This window comes from Harpia harpyja, chromosome 1 (assembly GCF_026419915.1).
Source record: "Harpia harpyja isolate bHarHar1 chromosome 1, bHarHar1 primary haplotype, whole genome shotgun sequence".
NCBI classification, from domain to species: domain Eukaryota; kingdom Metazoa; phylum Chordata; class Aves; order Accipitriformes; family Accipitridae; genus Harpia; species Harpia harpyja.
In genome coordinates, this window is record NC_068940.1 from 57,632,050 (window position 1) to 57,658,199 (window position 26,150).

Genomic DNA, 26,150 nt, shown 5'->3' on the forward strand with positions numbered 1-26,150 from the left:
TGACTTTATTCCTCATGCTTTCTGACAAAACAGGGCTTTTTATAGAGAGGCAAGTTACAAGAAGAATTCAAAAGATAAGGTCCTTCAGGCACATTGGCAGAATGGATTTTTGGTTAGTATGGACCTGACACATTTCAGTTACTCATGGAAAAAATGGAGCTGCCTCTTTTTCTGTCTCTCTCTTCCCATCCTCAAGATGCAGAAGCCCTGGGAAGAGAGAGGCTAATGGTGCAAACTGTACATCCCGCAGGGGCAGATGAAGCCCTGCACTGACTGGGAAGAGCTGGAAGGGATGAGCTGCACAGCCTTGTACCGGTGACTCCATCTTACAACATGTGAGCAAGATTGCACTAGGCAATGGTAATCAGGGGACTGTGACTCCCTTAGCCATCACTGCTCTTCTGTAAAAACACACCAGCTCCCCATGCTGTTCCCCACAAGGATAAAAGAGGGATGTGTTATACCTAAATCGAGAGACTGCTACCCACATGGAGGCTCTTCCTGTATGAGGGCTGTGTTAGGAACTTTTCCATGGGTGTGGTTCTCCTTTGGCCTGTCAGGTAAGGAGGGAAAAATGCTTATCCTTCTGTTGACCCCTATCTATCTCCTTACACTGCAATTTCAGTTTAGGCTTGGACCTAAAGCACCAGATCAGACAGTTTCTGCTTCCATGACCAAGGTTGGGGCATGAACCTCACAGCGAGGGATGAAAAGGGCACTGCCCGGTGCTCTCCACAGCATCAGGCAATGCACAGAATGTTTCTGCCAGCAGAAGTCCATCTAGAAATTTAGTGTTTCTAGTAAAATATGTGAGCAGTATACAAAAGAAGAACAGAATCCTGCTGAGTACTGAATGCTCCAATAACATCTTAGTAAATTGGTTTCTGATCCAGGCTTCTGAAAATTGTATGCTCATCAGAAAAGGTTGCCACAGCCTGCAGGAACACGTCCATAACATACAGCAGAAAATGAGACTTTCTATGCTTCTACAAATGCTGCAGTCCCAAGGGCTCTCAGAGCAATTAGTGGTAACCAACTGAGATACAGAAGTAGGTGTGGCTCTTCTTTCACCTTAGATGCTTTTCTGATACAGGTTTCCAGTTAAATGCATGACCCATCAGCCTTTTTACTGCTGGTGGCCCTTCTGGGAGATAGATGCACATAACAAAGGGAGTTGTAGCATGGTTATCTGGACAAGCCAATAGCTATTAAATGCGTAGCAACCAAGGGATCCAAAATACCATGCTACAAAGGTGGGGGGCATGGGGGAAAGAGCAGGATGTTGTTCAGACATTGGGCCCATGTCACTCCTTGCACCATGACCCACAAACCCACACTGTATTGAGGTAGTTGTACCTGTGCTAGTTCTGATTTATTAGCAAGGCTGCAGAGGCACGAATCACAGTGTAAACCCTTCTCCACATGGTCTGAAACTGCAGCAAAGGGCTTCCAGGTTGGACACAGGGAATAATTTGCTCATGGGAACAACAGCAGAGATGGCTGCCTGCAGAGGCGACTCTTCTTGGTGGCGGTTTTTAAAATGTGGTCAGGAACAGCCCTGACCTCTTGCAGCCAGAAGGTGGGTGAGAAGTTTGTTTGTCCTCCCTCTTGGCGCCATGTTGCTGTTTCTGAAGACTGGTGACTACCCACAGCAACAGGTGGTGAATGGTACAGCTTGTGTTAGAGACTGTCTTACCATTTCACTACTATCATTATCCAGGTTGTACTACCTTGAGCAATATTTTCTGTATTTCACTTTCAGTGTTAGGGTAGAGATAAGTTAGCTGCCTCATTTAAAGTCAGTGAAATCCTTCTCTATTTCCTTTAGTAGGAGCAGCGCCATACTTCACTAGTCCTTGATGATTTTATCTTTGTCTTCCTCGCATTCCCTTGTGTCCCCTTGTTTCTCTTCTCCCTTCTTGTACTGTTGTAGTTCGTTCTTATCCTGCAGAAGTTATAAAGCTACTTTGCTTGAAGGTGCTTGTGTTTTGCATGTTTAGTCCTCCCCAAAACCATTATGCCACTCTGTCCTGATGCTGCAAAAAACACTGAAGATAGAACCCAAACCTGTGGACTTGTGAGCACATTTTGAAGAACACAAACCTCTCTAATCAAACCCTCAACAACCAGGACTGAGATCATTCAGTGCATCGCAGCACCATGCCCATTACTTCTGGTGAATCCTGGGCCTGGGTCTTTCACCTATCCTTACCTCAAGGTAGTGACTAGGGCTGCTTTTAAGCCACAATGGCATTGTGTTATTCAAAGGATATCAGAAGAAATAAGAAAATAAGATGTAGCAGGGTTAAAGTCAAATTTGAACATCCAGCTTGCAACAGCTTCCTTAGGCAAAGGAAATCCTCTCATCCAACACTGGTTTTGCCGCTCCTTTTTATAGATACTGGCCAGCCACAGTTACCCTAAAAGTACCTGTCTTTCACCTCTGTTCCTCCTGCTCTTTGCCTTTGGGAGGATTACATTTGTTTTCTACTAAGCGTTTCTTTCCCTGGACTTACAAACCTTGTCAGGGTTGGAAATAGCTCCTCTGAAAATCCAACACTAGGCCAATGATTATTAAGGGTACGTTTTAATAACAGTGAGCTGGTTCCATTTTCATCATAGACAGTAAAGACTTATAAGAACACTTACAGGCATCTTTGCATGATTTCATTATTAGTTGTATTCCTCAGGATGTCCAAATCAAAAACGACTGGGATTAAGGGGATAAGGAATAGAAATGTTTGATTATAACAAAATCCATTCTGTAAAAACAGGCTGAAGTGCAACAACTGCTGCTCAGACTTATCATTTATTAGCATGCACTCATCAAAACAGAAGTGCAACAGACTTGATGACACTGCTTTTTCTGCTACAAGACCAAAGATAAAACAGAAAATAAGAAGAGAACTATATTAGATGGAGTTATTTTTAAAACATTTATTTGGTGGTTGAGTAGCAAAGTGTCTTCTCAGATTCACAGAAATCTCTGAGATCTTAAACAGCAAGATTATTTTATAATAGAGATCAGTTATTTACAGCAGCCAGAGAAATTCGTTGCTACTGAAAAGCAATACAATAGTAACATATCACACAAACCATTTGTTCTTACATTGCGTTATACTCCACCTGAAGCTGAACTGAAACACAGGACTGAATTTGGTCCAAAGCCTCTGAGTCTTTTGCAATTAAAATGCAAAACCTGATCCTGCAGATTTTATGTCATAATATCATGTTTATTACAAGAAGCAGCCCCCCATAGTTTATTAGACCTAAACAGTTTTAAATAATTTAGTTGCAGAATATAATATTAGACAGTGGTGGAGAAAAAAAAGAAATTAGGAAGTACAGCTAAGGGGAGGGGATAGTAATGGTGAAGAGGTAATTAGGAAGTCCTTACAGGCTATTACAGGCCTATGGGAGTGCTAGAGGAGAAAAAGGCTTGCTGCAGAGCACAAAGGATGCAGCATAGACAAAGTGCAGCCTGAAGAGGAGAGGACCAGAGAGAGAAAAAGCAAAAGTCAGTATGAAAGACTTAATTTATGTTGAAGAAAGATATGATCCTTGATTTGCAGCAGGTATAAACAGCCCCATCTCCACTGACCTGCTACCCTAACTAACACCAGCTGAGAAATTGCTATACCTTGTTTTTCCACAGGTAAATACTGAAGAAAGCAGTGTACAGCCTTGTTCTCCATTATGTATCACATTAGCAGGGTCCATTCCTGAAGCTCTCATTTCTCTCAATTAATTTCAGCTGAATCTCATAGATCTATGTTTAGAAATAAAATGAGATTAATGCCAGCTGCTACACTGGTTTCCCAGAATTTACAAGGCACTTTACCATGGGTGCTGAAGTCACATACTCATCATCCTGTCTCCACGGAACAAAACATGGACGGGGCTGTTGCTTGCGCGTATCTGGAGCCATTGTGCATGAAAACAAATGAGTGCTATTATACTGTAATAAGAATGAACACAGCTGCTGAAGGAACCATTAAACATGTCACAGCTAGATCTTCAGAGATTCCTGATGGTTGCTCACACTCATTCTGAAGCCGCATCACGCTGCAATATGATGTAGCTCTCATGGGGTATAGTGTGAAGGGCAGCTGTGTACTAGCCCTGGGAGGGTCGGCTCTGTGATACACAATACTCTTTCCCTCCTCATTAGTTACAATAATTTACTATGCGTACTGGGAATCAAACAGCAAAATACATAGGAAAGCACAGTATCATTAATGGTTTATGCATGGATTATGATTCTTTAGTCCTGGCCCCAAAAGTAACAGATACTTTATTTTACTATTTAAAAAACTGGCACTAGTCCCGTCAGGAGCATAGTATCAGACGTTGCAGGATGTAAAGAGGATTAGAGGGAAGGAAAGGCCAGAGAAGTAAAAGAGAGGGGTTTATGAATTCCTCCTGTATAAAGAATGATTAGCCCAATGATAAGCAAAAATGTTCACGATTTACACAAAGAAACTGATATCTAATTAGGAATCAGGCCTTGGTGAAACATTCATTGCAGTTTCACCTACATCAGAGAAAGGAAAAGGACAGCTTTCAGTTAGATCAGCTTGCTGCAGGGCTGCATGTCTGCCAATGCTGCAGAAGGCAGGTTACAGGAGCGCATAGCTGGAGCGGGAAGAAAAGATAAGGGCTCACTGCCTTCAGTAGCATTTAGATGTATTCTGGATGAAAGTGCCCATGAAATCATGATTTCAGTAGGCGAGGCCTCCTGCTCTGTACTGCTACAGATGAGCGATGTGAATTGATTCTTGCTTAAAACTTATGTTAAAGGTTGTCACCTCGCTCAGCCCAACCTTTTTCCTCCTCCTTTATCCACGATTCCCATTCAGGCTGCGGGAGCTCTGTGTGTATCAAAGGTAAAGGAGCAAAAGGAAAGCCTGAAAGTCTTTTGAAATACATCCCACCTGCTAAGAACAAGAGACTAATATCTGTATGTTAAAGACTGTATGCTTGAGAGTAAACATACCACTTTGCAACAAATGTGAGGAACAGTGAACGTGGAGAGAAATGCCTCAGAAATCTCAGGTCCACAGGTACAACAGTGTTAAACACAGCAGTGTGCAGATAACCGAACAGCACAACGAGGCAATGGGCAAGAGATGCAAACCCACCACTCCCCAACCCACTGCTCCAGAGGAAGAGAAGAACCTGCTCTTGCAAGGTGCCAGGGACCACCTTCCCTCCTCACCTGTAGGCCTTGAGCATGTACCAGTTGGTATGATCTTGCTTTTATATTCGCACCATTTTGACTGAAGAGAGTCGAAGGTGTAAGAAAACAGAAGCCACACACATTTGTATTAAAGGCTTAATTCTGATCTTCATTATGGGGATGTAGTTACTTGCACTGATGCAGCTGGTCTTCGCCGAGGGAAGGAAACCATCTGAGATGAAAATACGTTCTTCACATAGCAAAATGTCTACACAGAGACAGGAGATTTTTTTAAAAAGGTTCTGCATTTACCCTTTTCAGGCACCACAACACAGCACAAAAGTCTTCCCCATTAAAGAGGAAATAATGTATAAAGTGATTTTTTTTAAATTATTACAGAACAGGGTATTTTATAGATGATTGTGTTATTTTTGAGTGGATGGTTATTTTCTCTGCCAGAGCAAATACAAGGTACCTCTTGTCAGACAAGCTGTTTGGAATTTTTGCTTTGTCATCAGCTCAATTTCTAAAAATAAATAAAATTAAGAAAGTATTGCCTAAAATCTATATCCTGCCACAAGATAATGGACACATCCCACTTATTCACATGTGTATTGCTACAAACAACCATAAACTGAAGCCAACGCTGGGAGAGGCATCCCCTATATTTAATCTTACATACTGAATATGTATTTTGATAGCAATAATATTACTCAGTGCATAAAAATAAAGATCAATAAGTCTGCACCGTGTCCAGATCTTGAATTAATAGTTTATGGTCTGGCTGACTTAAAATTACTAGCAAAAAGTGAGGCATAGTTGGGAGTAAATATTTAATGGGATAGTGAAGTCTCCTGTGTCCATATTTTTACACAATACCGTGTGCTGCGTTTGGCTGGATTGCAGGCTGTTTGCAGCCTGTTTCTGCACAGGGGTGTTTCAGTATGCAGTATGAATTCCTGAAGGCTATGACAATACCGACAGCATCTACCATTTCTCTGTGAATAGAAAAGATTTATCCTTGATTATTGTACAGTGCCCCTTCACCTGGAGCTCTTCTCCTAGCTTTAGATGGAGGCATCCATAAAACGACGGGCTAAATTTATGCTGACACGGTGCCCTGGCATTCAGCACCCCCCACACCCACCCCGGACCTGTTCCCACACGCAAACGCTTGATCCACACGGGATCGAGCCACGGCTCCTCCCGAGGCGGGATGCGATCCCCCCCCCTCACACCCAGCCGCCGGCCACCCCTGGGGGCCTGCCCCGCCCGGCCCCACGCGCGGAGCGGGGACTCAGGCTGGGGACGACGAGCGGCCGCCGGCAGCCCCCACTCGTGCTCTGAGGGTTTTGGGTTTTGGTGGGGGTTTTTTTTTGTTTTTGTTTTTTTTTTCTTTTCTTAACATGCTTTGGCTTCGGGGAGGCGGTTCCCCGTAGGCAGAGCGGTGGCTGGGCCACAATAAGCCGCCAGGCCAACACCGTAAGCCGAGGGCGGGACGAGGGAAGGAGCCCCCCCCCCTCCCCTTCTCCCCGGGGAGCTGCCTCCCCTCGCCGGCTGAGGCGGCCGCCGCCGCCTCCCCCGTCCCCGCCGGGCGGCAGCCGAGGGCCGCCTCCTTCCCCTCAGGGCGGGCGTTGGGGCCGGGGCCGCGGCCGCCGCCGCCGCCTCCCTCCCGCCCGGGGCTGGCCGCGGGTCGGCGCGCAGGACCCGGGGGCTGCCGGCGGATGAGCGCGGCCCGGCGGAGGCTGCGGATGACCCGGGCGAAGGCGCTGGTGGCATACTGCCTGCTCCTGGGGCTGTCCTTCCCCCTCCTGCTGCTGCTGCCGCTCCTCTGAGATGCGCCGGGCGACGGCTCGTCCCCGTCGCGGGGGGACGGGCGGGAGGAGCCGGCGGGAGCCCCGCTTCGCCACCCGGCGTGCGGCCGGCGGCAGCAGCAGCAGCCCGCGGGACTGACGCCCCGGCGGGGGACGATGAGGCGCTCGGGCGGGCTTTGCAGCGGTGCCACCCAGCCTGCGCGGGCGGGCGGGCTGCCTCTCCCCGCGGGGGGGCCCGGCCGCGGCCCCGGCCGCGCTCTGCCCCTGCGGGTGTGATGCCGCCGCCGCGCTCGCCGCTCCCCCTTCCCGGCTGACGGGGACGCCAGGCAGAGCCGAGGCGTCGCGGCGCCCCTTTCGCCTTCCCAAGTCGGGCTTCGGCGGCTCGGGGCCGGGGCCGGCGGCGCCTCTCTCCTGAGGCGGCCCAGATGGGCCAGCGGCCCCGGGCACTGCCACCTCAGCCCCCTCAGCGCGGGGCCGGCGGGCCGCGCCTCGCCGCCCTCCCTGCCCCAGCCCCGGCCCCTGCCCCAGCGCCGCGGGGCCGCCGCGGGCCCCTCGCCTCTGCGCCCGCCGGGCGAGGGCTGTAGCCGGAGGCAGCTGCCGGCCGCGGCGCTCGCGTTGCTGCAAATCCGCCGCTCCGCGGGGCGGAGTGTGTCCCCGCCGGCTTGCCGTGCGGGGAGGCGGGCCGGGGGCCGGCTGAGATGGGAGAGAGCATGTCCAAGAGGCTGAAGCTGCAGCTGGGCGGCGAGGCGGAGATGGAGGAGCGGGCTTTCGCCAACCCCTACCCTGACTACCAGCCCCAGGCGGCCGGAGCCGCGGCCGCCCCCAGCGCGGCGGACGCCCAGCGGGACAGGGCGCCGCTCCCGCCGGAGGAGGAGTCCCTCCCCTTCGGCGCTGATGGGAAGGTGAGTCCCGGGCGGCGGGCAGGCGGGCGCCGCGTCCTGGCCCCCCGGGCCCTGCCTCGCTCGCGGGGCGCTCCTCCCCGCAGGGGCGGCCCCGCGGCGCGGGCGGCCGCGGGCGCTGCCCCGGGGCGGCCTCCGGCGGGGGGCCCTGGGCCCGGCCGCGGCCTCCCGCCGCCCGGTGCGGCGGCCCGCGGCCTGTCCGCGCCGCTGCGGAGCGCTGTGCCGCCCCCTGCCCGCCGGCTGTGCCGCGGGCGGCGTGGCAGAGGCGGCGGCCTCCAGGGCTCCGGAGAGGAGAGGCGGGCGGGGTGAGCCGAGGGAAGGAGCGGGAGCTCAGCCCGGCCGCACGGCTTGGAGTCGGTGGAAGTGACTGCCGTAAGCTGGCTATTTACTCGCTGAGTGCGAGTGGACGCGGTGCCGGGCCAGGAGGTAGTGCTGTCGGCGCTGCAGTTACCCCGGCGGTTCTGTCACGCCGTTGACAAGTCGCCTGGGTTTCACCAAGGAAAGCACACAGGGAAGGGAAGAGAAGAGATGAGTGCACGTCTTATAAAGATGAGTTTCTCCTCAGGCGACAGCAGCACTAGGGCTTTAGGTGATGCTGGACTGTTCTCTCCAAGGCATGTGTTTACACATTTATAGATTCAGGTGCACCATGATAGGCACCTGGCAGTCGGTTCGGGTCTGTCTGGCCGTGCTGGTCGCACGAGGTTCGCAGTCTTCCTGCTCTGCTTATCTCCTCGACACCACACGCTGCTGGCTGGGGAGCTGTGTGCATTTTAGGCATTAAGCACAGAAGCTGCTCTGGCCTGTTATCACACAGGCTGGCTTAAGCTGCAGAACGAATACCAGAATACGGACCTTCTGTCACTTTAGTCCCTGAGCAGCTTCATCTTTCAGTGCTGTGCTGCTTCGTCATCTTTTGGATGAAAAACACTGCATGGTGACATTGCTAGAAGCACAGATGCACTGGGTGGGAAGTTTACTTTCCGAACTCACTCGACTGTATGCTGGGATGAATAAAGGAGAGCCTTTAACCTCAGCTCTGTACTTTTCTGTTTGTGGCAATAAAGAATAACCTTGACTTACTGACAGGGTGGGGTGAGGATGGTGATGCCCAGCGATGAGAGCAGCATTCTTCCTGAGCATCGTAAGAATGAGCAGGACAGCATCAGCTCACCATCAGTCTGAGGTGATGAAAGGTTTCACTAGGTTGTTGCAACTGAGGTTTGTGAAGTCGTGTGTGGCTAAGCAGAACACACAAAAGAGAATAGTTGGGAGACTGGTGTCTTACTGCTACAGCTAATTGCAGCTGTCAGAAGCAGAACTTGGCACTTGAAAAGGGTTAAAAGGCAAGGGTACCTTTGGAAGTGAAATCTGCTTTTTACAAAAATCCCTGGTAGTATACTCCGTGCTGGTAAAACTAATTTTTTTTTTTTTTTTTGTGAAAGAGAACTGTGATTTCTTTGTTCTTTTGTATCTAGCTCAGTATATAAAAAACATCCAAGTATGATGAGTTAAGTATAAAGGCAGAGAGGAGATAGCAGAACAGCTATAGCTATATGTTGTTGTTAAATTGGTAAAAAACGTACCAAGAACTTTCTTCTAAGGCCTTCTGTAGGCCAGTCGTCCTTCTTATGTACCTGCTTTAGATCCCACACTTCATGTTCATTTTTTTAAAGAGAAAATAAGCCTTCTTTTACTGCTGTCCTAGGTCGACTACAGCTTTGCGAAGTGAAAACTGATACTGGAGGAAGGTAAACTTCCTTAAAAATTTTGTTTTTTAGAGAATACTAGCTGTATTGCAGAATAGTTCAACTCCAGTTTACATCAGATTTAATTCTTGAATGAATACAAATTCAGAGACATTGTTCTGTGGCAGAGCTGAAATGAGTTAGTCAAGAATTTCTAGCCCTATATTCACAGTGGGAATGTTTGTTCTGCTGTGGTGTAGATGAGTATGCTATTTTACAGTGAGTGCAAATGTTTTTTCCCAGGATCAATGGTGGATGACATTCCTTGTTACTGTGTGGCAGTTGGCAGCTATTTGTGCAGCTTTGTTCAGAAAATATCTTTGAGCACCTGAGTAGCTGTGTATCTGATAAAAGGTGGTGTCTGGGCTTTGTTACCTACGAAAGTATGAAGCTCCTCTGGAAAAAAAATTGTCTTCTGTACCGCATTAAAGTGATGTAGCTACAGCAACTTTCAGTGGTCTTTGAATTGTTTCAACTCTGTGCATTTCATAGGAGAAGGCAGATGTGAGTGTACATTTTCTTTTGTTTCTGCATCTGCAAAATCTGAGGAATTGTCCTATATATTTCTGGGCTAGAACATAGCTAAGAGTATATTCATGTGTATTTATATTCTTTGCAGCATTTGCGTATTGTCAGTCCTAGTACTATCCTGACTTTTAGGAGACTTCGTAGTGAGTATTTTGGGGTGCTTTTGTTGTTGTTTGTGGTTTGGGTTTTGGGTTTTTTTGCATTTAACAGACTCCAGTTCTGTCAGAGAAATGTCTTTGCCTACCTAAAGCCCCAGTGAAGACAAAAGGACTTTACATAGGTTAGGAAGTCTGTTCTGTAAACCACTGTACACTATAGCACAAGTTTCCTAAAAACGAGAGCAGCTTTCAGAAGCCCTCAGTGCACTACATAATTTCTTCCTCCCATCTGCTGTTGTGTGGAGCGGTGAGCACTGAGTGACTCATGTCATGACAGCTAGAGGTGTGGAGGGCTCTGCCGTTGTCATGGAAGGTAATGCATTATTAATCCCTCCATTTGATTTCATAAGCTGCCATGATTGCCATCTAATATTCATCCAGCTGATAAAAGGACAAGAAACTCTTCAAGTCATTGTCTGAAATGTGAAACAATTGGGACAAAGTGCTGCATATGGAAGCGTGTGTTTATATGCATAAGGTACAGTTCAGGAAGCTAGAAGGTATGGAAACAGGAGAAGAGAAAACAAGATTTTTGGACTGCTGATTGCCGCCTTAAAAACAGTTACAGTAAATACTACAGTTATCTAGGTGGGCTCTGCTCATGTAGTTGAAATTCACTTTTTCTTAACTAGATTTCTTCACCCTCAAAATATCCTGGACTTGAATTGCTTCTGTAACTTGTTTGAGAAAGCTGAATGTAATAATCCATTGGACAGTATTAATTCTAGATCAATAAGAAAAATAATTTTAAATTTAAGTCTTTGTTTAAAAAATTGCAAATCTTTCAATTAAATAAATATGTATCACTATGGACCCCATAGTGATACCTTAGCCTGAAAAAGTACCTACAGATGTTATCTCAGAGTGGTCCAAAATTTTTCAAAATGGAAATGTAAATGGTCAAAGGGACAGAGAAATTAATAGACAGCTATAGACTCAGAACAAAGCATATTCCCTAGTTCATGGGAAAACCAGATTGTCTGTTAAGTTTCATTTAATTTTTAATTCACTGTAGTTGTTTGTTGGGGAAAGTATTAATATTTGAAAAGCAGATGTTCTTTTGATAGTTTCCCCTGCATTGTAGGCAACTCTAGTTATAAACTCAATGTATTCTTAAATGTGGCAATATCAGGCTATAGGCCTGTGCAGGCTGGGAACCAAAGACTAACTTGTCTGAGCAGTATTGTGCTTTGCTTTCCCACCTGAACTGGAGCCAAGGCAACCTATAGCTGCAGTTAATGTCAAGACTTATTGACATTGTGTTGCCCATTATCTGTAGGTGGGGGACTGAGAATGGGGAGGTCTGCACAGGCTTGCATAAAGTGGGGGCAGCCAGTTGTCCTGGCTCAGAAACTGTTCATCAAAACCTTTGTGTGGTAGAGAGCTACAAAGCTGTAATCGATTTCCTGGGAAGGGGAAGGGTGAGGTGAGCTTGCTGGTAAAGGGTGGCGATGGCTTGTTCAAGGACCTGCCTCCGTGGGTGACCCACCAATATCAACCTCAGATTGCTCACCATCCTCGGAGCCACCACAGCTCTGTGGCTACATCCATAGCATAGTCAGGTGTGATTTGGGAGCCACTTTCACACTGTCTGTGGGACAGTGACTTGGGAACCAAAGGCAGGCTGATATTACCTGCTTATCCAGGGAAAGGTGGAAGCAAGCCTGTGCCTAGACAACCTGATGTGGATTTTGTGTGTGTGCAAGAAAAGCATCCTTGGCATCAAGACATTAGCACATCCCAGCCCTCAGTTTAAGATTGTCTGGATTTGTTGTGGAATCACAGGGTAGTCTTTGACAGCACCGAAACTGGATTCGGACTTTATGGATAGGTCACTAGGATACCCAAACAGTAACTTATTTTTAGGCCAGTTCTTTCTTGATTAAGTTTTTTCTGACTTGCCATAATGTTTTAAGAATATTAGTAAAAGGTGGTATATTCTGACAAGTGTATACCATGTACTTAATTAGGCCATGCAGGGGGCTCCTTACAGGGAACCTGTTTTAAAGCTAATGATGCTTATTTGCAGAGATATCACTTAATGGGGATACAGAATATTTACTTAGATTATCTTTTGGGTGGTTTAGTGGTGTTTAGTTTCCTGGTGCTTTCTCAATCTCCTGTTAGTTCTGATAATTCCTTTATGTGGCTTTTCAGTCTTTGTCTTCCTTTAAAATACATCTAAAAAATTATAGCTGAAGTTTTTTGTTATTGCCTCACTCTTCATTCCCTTCCCTGTGGTAATTTTTATATTTGTTGGGTTGTCTCACTGGGCATTTTAGTTGTCTGGCCGAGAGCAGCAAGTACCTTCTGTTCTGAGACTGATTCTGCAACCACTTACACTAGCGTGAATCATACCACTCATTGCACTGGAGACAAAATTGAACCTCCAGAGCCAGTAAATATTTTTTCCCACTTTTTTGCCGGAGATGTGGGATGGGGTAGCTGCATTTCTTGAGATTACCACTTTTTTGACCGTTTCCTGGCACCCCATCTCAGTTACAGTAAATATTTATTTATACAGTAAATACAGTGCTATTTTAGTAGAGGATTCTGAGTACTGCAAATCATGTTTCTGTTGAAGGAAAGTTTCTTTTGTTTTTTGTGAGTTTTAGTCAAAATTGAGTGTGAGCATCAGTTTATTGTACTTCATTGTCCATTACTAACTCATGGCAGTTAGTGTACACAGCCTGAGAGAAAGAACTGCTGCTTCTTTCCTGCAGCGCACATCAGCATCAAATGCTGCTTACACTTTTCTGATGCTTTTACATTGAAAGCCTTTCCTGTTATTCAGGACAACACTTTAACCACATGGTTAAGCCTATTTGGTTTTAGTCAACCATTTCTGAATGAAGATACTTTTATAAATCAAAACCCAAGTTCTGATTAAATTCTCTCACGTCCATCCACTCTTTGCTGGTTTCTAGTTATATCTTGCAGACCTGTGAGTTAATGAGTTGTTACTCTGGCTAGCTGAATGGGCAAGTGCAATAACAGGTACTCATTTTCTGGTGAAGATAAATTACATTTGGGTTCTAACTGCACAACACTGATAGGCTGTCAAGTTCAATATGTGGAATATACCTGCTGTCTGTGCATCAAAATAATTTAGACAGTATTGGCAGAGGCGTTAGCTTTTTTTACAACTGGTAGACCACCTCAAAATGTCTCAGCTGTGGTGGAGACCTCTGTGTAGCAAGTGACTTTAAATCGTAGTCACAACAGACTTCTGTTTTCTTTGTTTTCAAGAAGTAGCATGCTGGTGTTAGGCTACCTGGAGGACCAGTGATTTCCAGTACTGCTCTTTTGTTTTATCAGCCTCCATTTCTGAAAACATAGGATAATGTTCCTCAGTGTCTGTTAATCATGTTTATTTTTGTAACCAATAATCTGAAGCTTTCTGATGACTCTTTATGATGATCTAAATCTTTAGGCTTTGGTTTTTTGCAACCTAATCACCAATGAGACAAGTAGCTCCTTTTACACACAAATGCATTAGAGGCACAGTCTCATTATTTCTTACACGCTTTAAACAATTCTTTCTGTAACTTGAATTGATTGCCTTTTAATGCTGTTTTTCATGCCCTTATCTCCTCTGAGGTAGGGTGATGCCTGCATTTAAAGCCTATTCCTAAGTTGGCATTTGTAGCAGTAGCAGTGTAATAGTTTGCCTACAGCTGTAGATTTTTCTCTCTTTCCCTCCCTTCCCCCTTTTTTCTTTTCTTCTTTTTTTTATTTTTTTTCCCCCGCTATCACATGTGTGGCACTAGGTGCCAGATCGCTGAAAAACAGAGCAATGTGTTCTACAGACAGCAGTGTTTCAGATCATTTATTAAGCATGTGGTTTTGCAGAACTGGCATTCGTTTCTGGAAGGACCTAACTGAGTAGTAGCAGAGAGCCATGTTTAACTGTTTGGCAGGCTGGGTGATGAGGTGGTTTCTTAGTATCTGGTATTTTCAGAGAAGAAAAAAAAAAGCTGCTCTTGGAGCTGTAACAGTCTTTTGATTTAGGTAAAAACAAAGTAGAACTTGTTTTTCTGTACAAAAAGGGAGGTCACTTCCCAGCTGACCTTGCTAGATTCTGCGTCTGGGATCCTACTGCCATTCCTTCTGTCTGCTCTTGCAGGAGCTCTGGGGAGGTGAGCGTGAGACCTCATCTTGCTTCAATAAACCCGCGCTCCAGTGCATGGGTGTGAAACCTGGCGCCCTTACAGTCAGTGGCAGAGTTCCCAATGATTTCAGTATGGCCAGGATTTCTCGTTTCAGTAGAGCTGTGAGTCATCCCCCACCCCGTTCTGCCTTACCAGTGTCTGTCATGTCCCTCGTGCAGTCTTCTATGCAAGTTTGGTTTTCGAATGAGTCCTTGCTGCAGTGCCAGCTTGAGCTGTATTTTCTTCTCTGTGAAATGCACTGTGGCTGAAAGAAAACCCAGCACCATGTTACGTCTCCTGTTCTGCACATCACCAACAATAAAGTCACTTTTCTTTGACGTATCTATCTCTTCTTAACCTGATTCGAACTGAGATGAGATTAAGTAAGTGCATTTTGCTTGTTCAGTAGGTAGCACTGCGTGTATAGGCCATCTCCTTGCTGCTTCTGCAGAATCAATCACTTCCTTCTTCAGTCTAATTTTGTGCATAGCATCAGTCCCCTAAGAGCTGATGAAGTAAAATAGGGTTAATAGCAAATTCAGGTTAATGGCAGGATGGTTGTTTTGGGAGCTGGTGGTGGCAAGAAAGACTGGTACGTTGGCAACTTGTGGCAACTCAGGTCTCCATTGTCCGCCCATGAGTCCGCGCAAGTTACTTGGCGTAGATGTGTCGTGATACAAATAAAAACTGAGAGGTGTTTTTGAAAAACACATTGGTATCTAAATGTCTTTGGCAGAAGGCAAATAAGATAACTCACCCTGTGTCTGTCAAACCAGAGTATTGCTTCTAACCACAAAAGGAGTGCCATGAGGTCTCATGGTTGCATTGTCAGACTTATGTAAGCACTGTGATATCTGGTCCAAATGTGCATGCAAGACTTAAGTTACAGGCTTCTCTTACCTACCAGAAATCATGATATAAAACACATAAACAGCAGCTGCTTATTGCCTTACCTGCTCGTGGTGCTGGTTTGTTTTAGAGCCACGGCTGTAAAGCTGGATATGGCTGTAATGGAGAGGTAGGTCAATAAGAATTGGTACGTTATTGTAATATCAACTGCAAGTGAAATGTGCATTTCTTTTAGGAGATTTTTATTTGCATCATGGTGTATTTTTTGTAACATGGGTGTAGTTTTAGTGCTGGGTTTACAAAAGAAGATGATTTAAGTTCTTTTTAGGAACCCCACAAACGAAAGAAAGCAGATAGGGGAAACAGGTATTGCTGACAAGGACAGCATAACTTGGACACCATGTCATTAGTGCCAAAGGTGAGTGATGTTACATGTACGCTCACATTCCTTACATTTTCATTGGCTTTAAAAGGCTTTGGATTGGGATGTAGCTTTGCATACTACCTCACTGCAATGGAAAAAGTGATATGGTTCAAATAAATCACAAAACAATTAATTTGCAAAACCAACATATTTGTATTTTTCTGCACTTTTGTTTCATGCTGATAATGAGCCTTTCTTGTTACCATAATCAATATGATGGGGGGTTCTGTTGGGTATAATGGGGAATGAGCTCTCATTTTTTGTCTTTTGCCAATGTAAAGCTTGAGCAGTGCTTGGGATGATAGTGGTTGTTCTTCCTGCAGCAGCAGAGGAGTAATGCAGCAGTTGAATTCCTGGAGAGAGCCTTTTCTAGTTAAAGATCTCTTCAGCTCCTGTTGCCACCCAGCCTGTTGTGAACCAGGAGTAAGTGTGATACTGGATATCAGATGTCAGGCTTCCTGGTTTTTGTTTGTCCCTACAGGAATAACAAGACTCACCTGCAGAAAAAGCTGAATGCCAGCTGGAATCATCCTCATGAAATGAATATGCTTCGCATGAAAATCAATCCACGCTCAATATGAATTAGTGTGCTTTATGCTCAGCTGTAATGCCACCATAAGATTCCTTGAAGAACGTTTATAAATCTTCTAAAGCCACCTTTCAACATTCATTTCTCTATGTGATTAATTTATTCTAGTGCATGTAAGCATCTGTTATAACCTTATAGTGGAATTTTATCAAAGGAACAGTGACAGTGCTAGGTTGTTAAAGCTTCAGAGTAACCAAAAAAAAACCCCACAAAGAGGCAGTGGTGGAGGAGTAGGTAGCTGGGGAAAACTTTGTTGCCACAAAACCTATTCACACTGGCATAATCTTGGGAGTAGCTTTGTTTGGGCTGATTAATAATAATAATGATGATGATGATGATGTAATAAAATAATTTCATGTGTGCTTTTCCAAGCACTGAATCAAGATAGGTAAGTTACAGTTGCCATTGTAGAGAGGGATATGCCAACCTGAGCTAAATTGTTTGTATGGGACTGAGGTTTAAAGCAGAACCCAAGTGTCCCGATGTCCTACTACTCCGCTCCTGCCTCTAAGTAATTTGATCTGATGTTTGATAAAAAATACCCTGATTTGGTAACAGCAGGTGTATTGTCAGAACAAAAAGATAACCAGCCTGCTTGTGGTGTGCAGTAGGTAAATAAACTGGGAGTCTGAAACCTTAGTTCACTCTTGTCAGATAAGCTCAGCGCTATGCCTGGATGCATCCATGTGGATATCCTCATGCTGTTTCGCCATATGCCTTAGCATTGGCATAGCTGTCTTTTGAAGGAGAGAAGCCTTGCCCTTGGGAAGGGTTTTGCTTTGTGTTGAGACTTCACTGAACTAGGCAAAAGGGTGAGGGGGATATTGTGTGCGTGTGGTACAGTTTCCTAAAAAAACCCATGCCATATTAAGGCCAAAGAGTAATAGACATCAGATGCTTACTGTGTTTGGTTGCTATTTCTAGTTACTGGAGAGGTTAAGGGGGCTCTAGCTCCTTCCTAGAGTGGTATGTGTGCGACATGAGGTATAATGGCAAAATTTCCTTTTTCCTTCCTCCTGCCATCATAAAATGGACTTGAACTGTTGACCCTGGAGGCTTTTGGTGTGTCAGAGGACTTGTGTAATTCCTATTATCTTTCTGATTACTGAATCTGTTGAATAGATGTTCGAGTTCACTGATTTTTATTTGAAGTTCTGCTCTGAATAAGTGTCCAAAATGTGTATTTTGAGTAATCAGTTGCATGGTGGCAACCAGGACCTGTCATTTATCTGAACCCTTCTCTTTTGAGATGTGTTGTAAGCAAACAGGATCTTACCTTCCTAATGAGCTAATTTCTCCTTCTCCAATAAAAAAAAATCATAAATGTAGACATGTTTAGTATCAAACTAAGCCTTCTCTGGTCTGATTTATACCAGCTGCTATCTGGGAGCGGGCTGGGGAAGCAAGAAGTGGAAGGAGATCGAGCACTGTTCAGAAAACAGTAGCTTATTCTCAGTGTAAGCTGACAAGTAGCCAAATTGTGTAATGCCATTTTTCTGATGACCACTGCATTGTGGCTCTTGGTTTGGGATGGGGAAGCTCTGCTGGCTTCCATGTTCCTAGAGAGTTTCTCTTCTGGCTGTTCCTGGGTAACTAAGATCCGGGTGGCAAGTGATGTGTGTCTGGGGCTTCCTGTAGATGATGGCAAACAGATTCAGGAAATATTTTGGGGTGGCATAAGGTTTGTGTACATCACTGTTTTGTCAGAATGATGCAATTATCTGATAATGATAAAGCTTTTCCTGTAGCCCAGAAAGGGAAGAGGTTTTTTGTTTCTTCTTCTTTAGCTCTGTAGTAGATAAACTGTGCTATAGGTAAACCTAGACTTTAAGCTCTATTTAAGTATATAAAATAGTTTTTAATAAATGTGTTAATAGAAAAAGCTGATCAGTAAGTGATACTGTTTAATAAAAAAAAAAAAATCATTTTTGATTGTTGTTTCTCATAGCCCCACTCAAATGTAGAATCGTCTTGTGAAGGGACTTCATGAATACTCTTCCCATGGAAGTTAATAGGGCAATAAATTCCAGTTAATTGACTGTTTCCACGTTCCATAGGCTTAAGGGAGTAATCAGTAGCGTATCTTCCCATACAGTATGCTGAATGAGAGAGAAATGTTGGCAAGAGTAAAGCATCCTCTGCTATATTTCATATATAGCATCTATGTAAACTTTTCTTGGTCAAAAGTAAAAGCAAGCAATATGTAAAATCAAAGATTTGTTTCTTCATCTTCATGCATGAGCTGAAGCTGCTGAGCTACTTTTACTTGCCGCCTTTGTGTCTAGCTCTTTCTTTCAGGTAGTTGTTCTTTAATACGTCACTGCATTTAACAACGCCCTTTCTTGATAAAGCATGTAAATCCTAATATTGTTTTGGGGAGAGGAGAGAGCAAGAAGCAGGAGGAAGGGCATTTAGGCAACTTGCCTTCTGTGGGTGATCACAAACTGGGACATTGAAAGAAGTCTTGGGTTTAAGAAGAAAATGTGAATACATCATGGATGATTGAGCGCATCATTAAAGATGATGGCTTGGCTTTGACTTGATTGTCTCAAATATGAGCATTTATTTTCCTTTAGCTATTTCTGCCTCCATAGTGCCACAAAGGATGTGCAGGCACCTTGTGATGAGAGCAAGCACCTGTAACATGGGGCTTGCAGGTTCACTGTGCTGTCTTCGTCTATAACATCATCTTGGTACCAGGACCCTGAATGGAATGCTGGCCCATGGAGTGGCAGCAGATGGTTGTCTTCTCTTTGCTTCTATTCACCTTTTACTCAGCTCGGAGAAGCTTTGCTTACTCTATTAAGAGCCTGCGATAAGAGACAGCATATGATTACATAGTGTCAGTGTCCATAGCTGTTCTTCATGTGACTTTAAAGCATCACCAGATAATTTGTGTCTTAATGTAGATACTAGTAACTTACTCTGATATGTAATCAGAGTGCATTACATGGGACACACTTAAGATGAACCACCTTGGCACTGCGGGTTGCTGTATGTAGTATTTATTCCCTAGTTATTTTTTGTTTGGTTGGTTTTTGGCTTTGTGTTCCTTTTTCTTCCAAACAAGAAAGTGGAGCAGACAGTTTGCATTCTTGGATTCTTTCCTTTTCTGACTCGCTCCCTTTCTCCTGCCTCCTGTTTTCAGGTCAGTGCTCAGTTCTCAAAAAGGATCCAGGCAAAAATCAAGGACCTTCTGCAACAAATGGAGGAAGGGCTGAAGACAGCAGATCCACATGACTGCTCTGCCTATACTGGCTGGACTGGTGAGAAAGCTAGAATTTGAATGAAGTGTGTTTGTTAAATGATGGGTTTATTCACAGGAGGAGGTTCTGATGTTCTCACAGGAGCGGCAGAAATATTCTGATACAGGCATTTGTGTGAGTTGGTTTCTTTTAAGTTTGGACCCTTGGTCACTACTGTCTGGAATGAATTCCATTGACTTCAGCAAAGTTACAGAGAGATAATTGGCTTTTGTATATGGAGAGATTTGTCTTGCAAAAGGAGTGGATTTTCTAAGGCTGCTCTTTCTTTCAGCTTACCTCTTGTTTCTTTAAGGTTTTCTTAAAATGAGTTATTTTCACCTTTTTCTGTTCAACTGACTATTAGTTTGCAGTTGTCTAATGGTAACAACATCTTCTAATCATTGTGGGCGGGAGGTGTTCCATGCCCAGGAGCTTGGAGCCTTAAAATCTGGAGTATGGATAGTTTGGCTGTGCTTGTTCTGTCTGTACAAAAATGGTAAAATGCACTTGTGAGGAGGGGGAGTATGGAGATGGGGTTGCAAGATTGTGAAGTCCGTGAAGATAAACAGTCATGTGCAAGTGCTGGTTATTGCTAGGCACCATCGTTCATTTAGCATTGCATCACTGATGCTATCCAAATGTGAATGAGCCCTTCTCATCCTTTAGGCAGAGCCTGCAGTTGTCAAGCCTGATGCGGCCACTGCTTTTCAAGCTGTCAAAACACTTTTCCATCTAGGCCTCTTAAGTGCCACTTTGCTATTACAATGGCATATTCTATTCCTGCTCTGTTTAGCTCACGCTTCAGGCATACTTATGCTTTTAGCATAGCATGCTTGAAATGTGCCCTGAGGAGATCTGTTCTTTTATCTTTGTGTTGTGAGGGGGAGCAGCTTGGAAAAACTCTCCAGGCTTTGCCTGTGCTTAGGCTTAATTCTGGCAATGAAAGGGTAAAATTTCTTTGCTTTCTTCTTGATGTTTTGGTACAGATGGTGCTGTGGGTGGATGGGTGGGGAAGTTTTAGACAACTCAGACTTAAATGGTAGATGTGTTTCAAGGTCTGAAAGTGAGCGGCTGCTAAGTGAGTGCAGAAGATCTCCAGTGGTGGGCTTTCTCACATTGACATTACAAAACGGCTCCCGGGGAGCCGTGTTCTGACACTGTGACTGACAACTGAAGTTACGGTTGATAAACCAGAGCATGCTGAAAATGAGTCATAAGCTAAAAGTAACACAGCCATCATCAGCTGAAACAAGAAGATAGATGAACAAGTAATGCAGTCTAATGAGACTGGGGTTTTTCCATCCTGTAGAAGGATCGCCAACTACGTCTATTCCAAGTTGTAAACTTCTTTCAAGGCTCCTGTGGAAATGACTCTGAATAAAAATACTTAAATGATCTGGCTCTTAAAATTCTTAGTGCAAATACTTTCTCCCCAAACTTACTCTTTGCAGCATTTTGCTAGTGTGCAAATCAGAAGGTAAAAGCAATACTGAAAACAACTGCCCTGCTTGTCATGTACCAAGTCTAGACAAATCTTATTGGCAGTGCAGTCCTGAGCATTGGTGTGTACTTTGTGAAGTATCTTTAGAATCTTGGAGCATATACTGTTGGCACGTAACAATCATAGGACTCATGTTAGAGTCCATCTTGTAATACAAGTACTCTTTGTATGTGCCAGACCTCTTGGAGGAGCCATTTTAAGGGTGTTGGACAAGGGAGGATTGGATGAACTGGGCGTCATGGCTACTTTTCTGATCATCCTTTGACCAAGCCCAGGTATCTACACATTTGTTGCAACATAAAAGAGGGTTACAGAAATCCCAGTAAATAGCCCACAGGTTTCTGTGCCACTGAGTTGGGCTAACCAAGCTCTGCAGCTGCCCTCTTGGACTCCTCTAGAAAGGCCTGTTCAAGGCCAGTCCAGAGAACATCTGAGGATGTATCAGCACTCTTGTGGTGCTATTCTTGTACTCCTTGGGTGGTCTCTCTGTGGATCTAAGTGGGCCTTGTGTGTACTCAGCTTTGGTTGTGGCTCAGGAGAGTGCTCTCCCTGTTCAGAAATGAGTTTGAGATGCAGTAAGGTCTGGAGGTAAATATTTTGCTTCTGCACATGTATGCTTGCAATTGGCCAATAAACATCCACTTAGATGGATTTGTTTCACTTTCTTCAGTCTACATTGTTGCAATTTTTAAGGTTTGGTTTGGTTTGGTTTGGTTTCAATGGAAAACTATGAGTTTAATGGAGTGAAACTTGATACACCTTCCAGCATTCTCTGAGGACTTGTTTGCTTTCTGGCTTTTCCAAATGAGCTTAACTCGTAGAAGCTGATAGTCTTGTTGTGAAGTACATTTAAGGGTTATAAAGAACTTGGCAAGTTGAATCCAAAACCTCATCAAAAGATCCTTTTATAAATCAAATGGAAAATACATCACTTCTTGGATATAATAGATTAGTATTGTATAGTCAATGTACTTGGTCATACACATGCTTGTTAACCCAATTTTTTGAGTCTTCAGTGATTTCTTCACCGAGCATTGGTGCCTGTGTCATGAATTTTCTTTATTCTCTGCAAATTGTGAGTCTACCGTTGGGCTTCAGCCTGATTATTTTTTTTAACTTTTTGTCACAATCCAAATTGAAACGTAATCCAAATAGATGGCCTGATGCCTTCCCATTGCATAAGCTAGGACCCTTGACTGACATGTTTTAATTGCCCAAATACCTGTTTGTATTTGAGTTACTGGTTCAGAGGCACTAAAGAGGGGAATATGATGTACTTAGAAGGAAGAGTAAATGAAACTATCTCTTTTTCATGTGGTTGTTCCAGGTATTGCCCTCTTATATCTGCAACTGTACCGTGTCACAAAAAACCAGAGCCATTTGCAGCGATCTCTTGATTATGTGAAGAGAATCCTTCGCAATCTGAATGGCAGAAGAGTTACTTTCCTCTGTGGTGATGCTGGGCCACTGGCAGTGGGTGCAGTGGTTTATCACAAGCTGAAAAACGACAGTGAATCTAAAGAATGTGTGGCCAAGTAAGTGATTGATGGTGCAAAAAGCCATGCCCTTAATTTGTAGAGAGCATTGGTTCAGTAACATTAGCAAGTGGGGTTTTGGAGGACAGGATTAAAAAATTGAGACACTTTCTCCCCTGATACATTTTCAGTAGAAGAATACAAAATAGGCTTTATCTTTATTAAAGCTGGATTACACTTGATTCATGTTTAGCGTGTTGTCTTGAGTCCTCTGTCGCTGTAAGGACAGGATGTCCTGGGCATATCTGTAGTGCATGCATGTTTTGATTTTGTCACATTGAGGTGACATCTAACAAAAGCCACACACTTGTCATCAGCAATATGTAGTGCTTGTGCAGTATGTGATGCTTCCTGTAAAGAGTGGGTCTTAATTGTAGATTCGTTACAAAACATGTACACTGCAGGGATCTGGAAACATGGTACATCAGATTGGTATGTAACAAAGATTTAATAAAACAAAGAGGATGTATTTGCTGAACTGTCAAAGGCAAGGGCTTTAATTAGGTCAGAGCATATGAAGGGTAGCCTGAAAAAAATCCAGCCCCTTTTCAAAGTAATCTAAATGTAATAAATGTCTTGAGAAATCCCATTCAGATGTAGAGCTTCCTTGGAGAACTGACTGTCCCTTTTCTGGTGCGGAGCTGATTGCTGTCCTGGTGCGGGCTGGAAGCAGTGGAGCCTTGTGGGGTTTGCATTCAGCACCAGCAATCCACCTGCTCATGGTCCAGCAGCATACCTTAGGCTGCCAGAATTTGCAGACGAGCCTTGTGTCCTCATCTCCATTCTGGTTTATATTTGGAAATACAATTGGTCTCTTTCTAATCCAGAATTCTAGAGTGATTAATCGCTGCTGCTGCTGCTGTTCCTGAGTGAATATTTCAGTTTTGAAATGGGTGGTAGGTTTGGGGTTTTTTTGCTTTTAGAACTGACAGTAAACTTGGGCATGGCATTCTGGATGCAGCTAGGAAAGCAGTGTTGCTGTAAGGCATGAAGCATGAGTATAGCAAAATGAGATTAGCAATAACTCTTTTAGTCTCACCTCTCCTTGGAAAGTCATTTCTAGGAGGAGGACTGAAAAGGAGGTTAGTTTGAGTATTTGTTTCTTTCCTTCCTTTTTTTTTTTTTTTTACAAATATATTCATGACACCAGCTGAGTGGTGCATTATAGATGTCAAAATGTAATCTATGATTGCACTTTTAACTTTTTACCTTGTAGCTGTCCAGTTGTATGATTTGAATAATAAAACTTAACAGTGGACAGTTTTAAAAGAAAATAATTTAATTCTAAGTCCAAAGCATAGTTCCAAGAAGGGAATGATAATATAAAACTTTTTTTTGTGAGTGGCTTTTCCCTGGTATTAAGCAGTGACAGCATAAACAAGCCATTGGGGTCAGTGTTTTTGCTCCGGCATGACGTTAATGCTAACATTTCTGCCGAGTAGTAGCGGCTGGGGGGTTCTGGGAATTGAATTTGGTCTTAATCCAGATTGTCTTGCTCCCTCCCCCAATTTAAAATGTGATCATCTCCATGGTTTCATCTAATTGCCAATTTAATCACAAAAGATAGGAAGAGACAGGGAGGGAGTGGGCAGGAAAACAGACCTCTGCTCCACCTCAATTCTGATGCAGACTGGTGGAGTAATAGCAGGGAGTTTCTTTGGAGCAAATGAGAGTTGCAGTGGCCAGCCCAAGCTGTTTTTTCCAGTGCTAAAGGCAAGCAAAACACTTGTGCGTAATAGCAGTGCCCTTTTCAAAATTGAGCTGCTAAACATTTGAGACAATGTGTTGTCTAGGGAGGGGGAGTGCTGAATGGTGGTATTGGGTTTTTTTGGTTTTGTTTTTTTCTTCTTACACATCTACAATTAAGGGTCCTCAATTAGGTGAAATTCCCAGAGGCTCCAGGAGGTTTCCCTGTTTGTTGGAGTAGCTCTCCAGCCTCCTCCAACCCCCACCCTGCACCCATACATTTGTTTCTGTCTGCACAAAAACCTGATAGTTGCACTAATATTCACCTGTCTCTCGCTCCGAGTTGCCTGTCAGTTAGGGATGGCAGGCACGCAGAGCTCCTGTGCGTAAACTTGGCAGCCAGCTGAACTGGGGATGACTGAAGGGAAGTGGCGGGGCTTTGGCACTCATTCTGCTTCTGGTTTGATTGATGGCTTGTACAATACATAGTCTAGTATGGTCTCTAGAGAAGATGCTTTCTCTCCCTACCTTCCTTGTCTGATGCAGGTTGTTGCAGCTCCAAAGGACAGTCATAAGCACAGATGCTGAACTTCCAGATGAGCTGCTTTATGGCAGAGCAGGTTACCTATATGCCTTGCTGTACCTGAATACTGAAATTGGTCCGGACACTGTCTCACAGTCAGTTATCAGAGAGGTAAGATACTCTTCTCTCTCCAGTGCCACAGCATCAGTGAGGTTGAACTGGAATCACTCGTTCACAAAATTCAAGGGAGAGGGTTGCTGGAGAGGAGAGGGACCTAGAACTGGGAACTCAGTCTCATCTGTCCCTCCAATCTCTTCTCCCTTTCCCTGCTGCCCAGCTGGGACTGACGCAAGCCAGTGTGGGTGGGTCCATGGCTGGCCATGGAAATGCATCTAAGATGTAACTAGTTTTGCAGAATTTGAGGATGAGAAATTGTTACACAAAACCTTAAGACAGAAGTGTGGGACTATTTAAGTGGAAAGGAGAATTCAGTGTGGAGAAGATGCACGACTGTTCTGCAGATACTGGAACCAGAGAAGGCAAGCCTGGAAAAAAGTGATTAGAAATATTTACATATTAAATTTCCACTCTTAGAAATATAAGTGATTCCATCATTTAGGAAAAATTCCATTTGTACCTCAACAGTCAAGTCCAAATGAATTGAATATTGTTGTTCTGTCACTGTTTATTGTGGCTTATTCTTTACTGTGGTTTTAGTCATGACAAAGCAAAACCCTCTGAATCAAAGCAAGCAAGACAGATGGAAGAGGCATGTTCTCTTTCTTAGGTAATAGATGCTATTATTGAATCGGGGAAAAACTTCTCGAAGGAGGAGCGGAAAACAGACCGTTGTCCTCTGTTGTACCGGTGGCACAGGAAGCAATATGTTGGAGCAGCCCATGGAGTGGCTGGGATCTATTACATGCTCATGCAGGTAAGAATGTCTTCTGTGGGCTGGGGTGAAACACCAGTGATTTCTTGTTTTGCATCAGAGGATCTTATCTTCAGCTTTCATGCATGTCCAGTGTTGTGCTGAGTCAGGGTCTCAGAATCTGGAGTTAGGCTCTGCAGCACAGAACTGTGCAGAGGTGCTAGCTCAGGCCCTGGTAGCAGAAGAAAACTGTGACTTGGGTATCCTCGCATTAGAGTGGATTAACCCTTGAGTTGTGGTTCAGAGCACCAGCGTTCCAGGAGCTGAAGTTTCCTATCCTCAACAGAGATAGTGAGGTGCCTTCCCTCATCCTTGTACTTCTTCTGGTGCCTGCAGTTAGACCAGCTAAATATTCACTTACCATCCATCACTCCTCAGTTTTTTTGTGAT

General features: G+C 44.4%; 1 protein-coding gene across 1 annotated transcript in view; it reads left to right on the forward strand.

The window, feature by feature from the left end:
* Positions 1-6,814: 6,814 nt before the first annotated feature.
* Positions 6,815-26,150, forward strand: part of LANCL2 (LanC like glutathione S-transferase 2) — a 33,391-nt gene continuing 14,055 nt past the window's right edge. Inside the window, exons 1-5 of the mRNA XM_052795516.1 lie at positions 6,815-7,895; positions 19,488-19,605; positions 22,413-22,620; positions 24,853-25,000; positions 25,617-25,763. Coding sequence (XP_052651476.1) covers positions 7,692-7,895; positions 19,488-19,605; positions 22,413-22,620; positions 24,853-25,000; positions 25,617-25,763 — 825 coding nt within the window. The 5' untranslated portion in view covers positions 6,815-7,691. The remainder of the gene's footprint in view (positions 7,896-19,487; positions 19,606-22,412; positions 22,621-24,852; positions 25,001-25,616; positions 25,764-26,150) is intronic.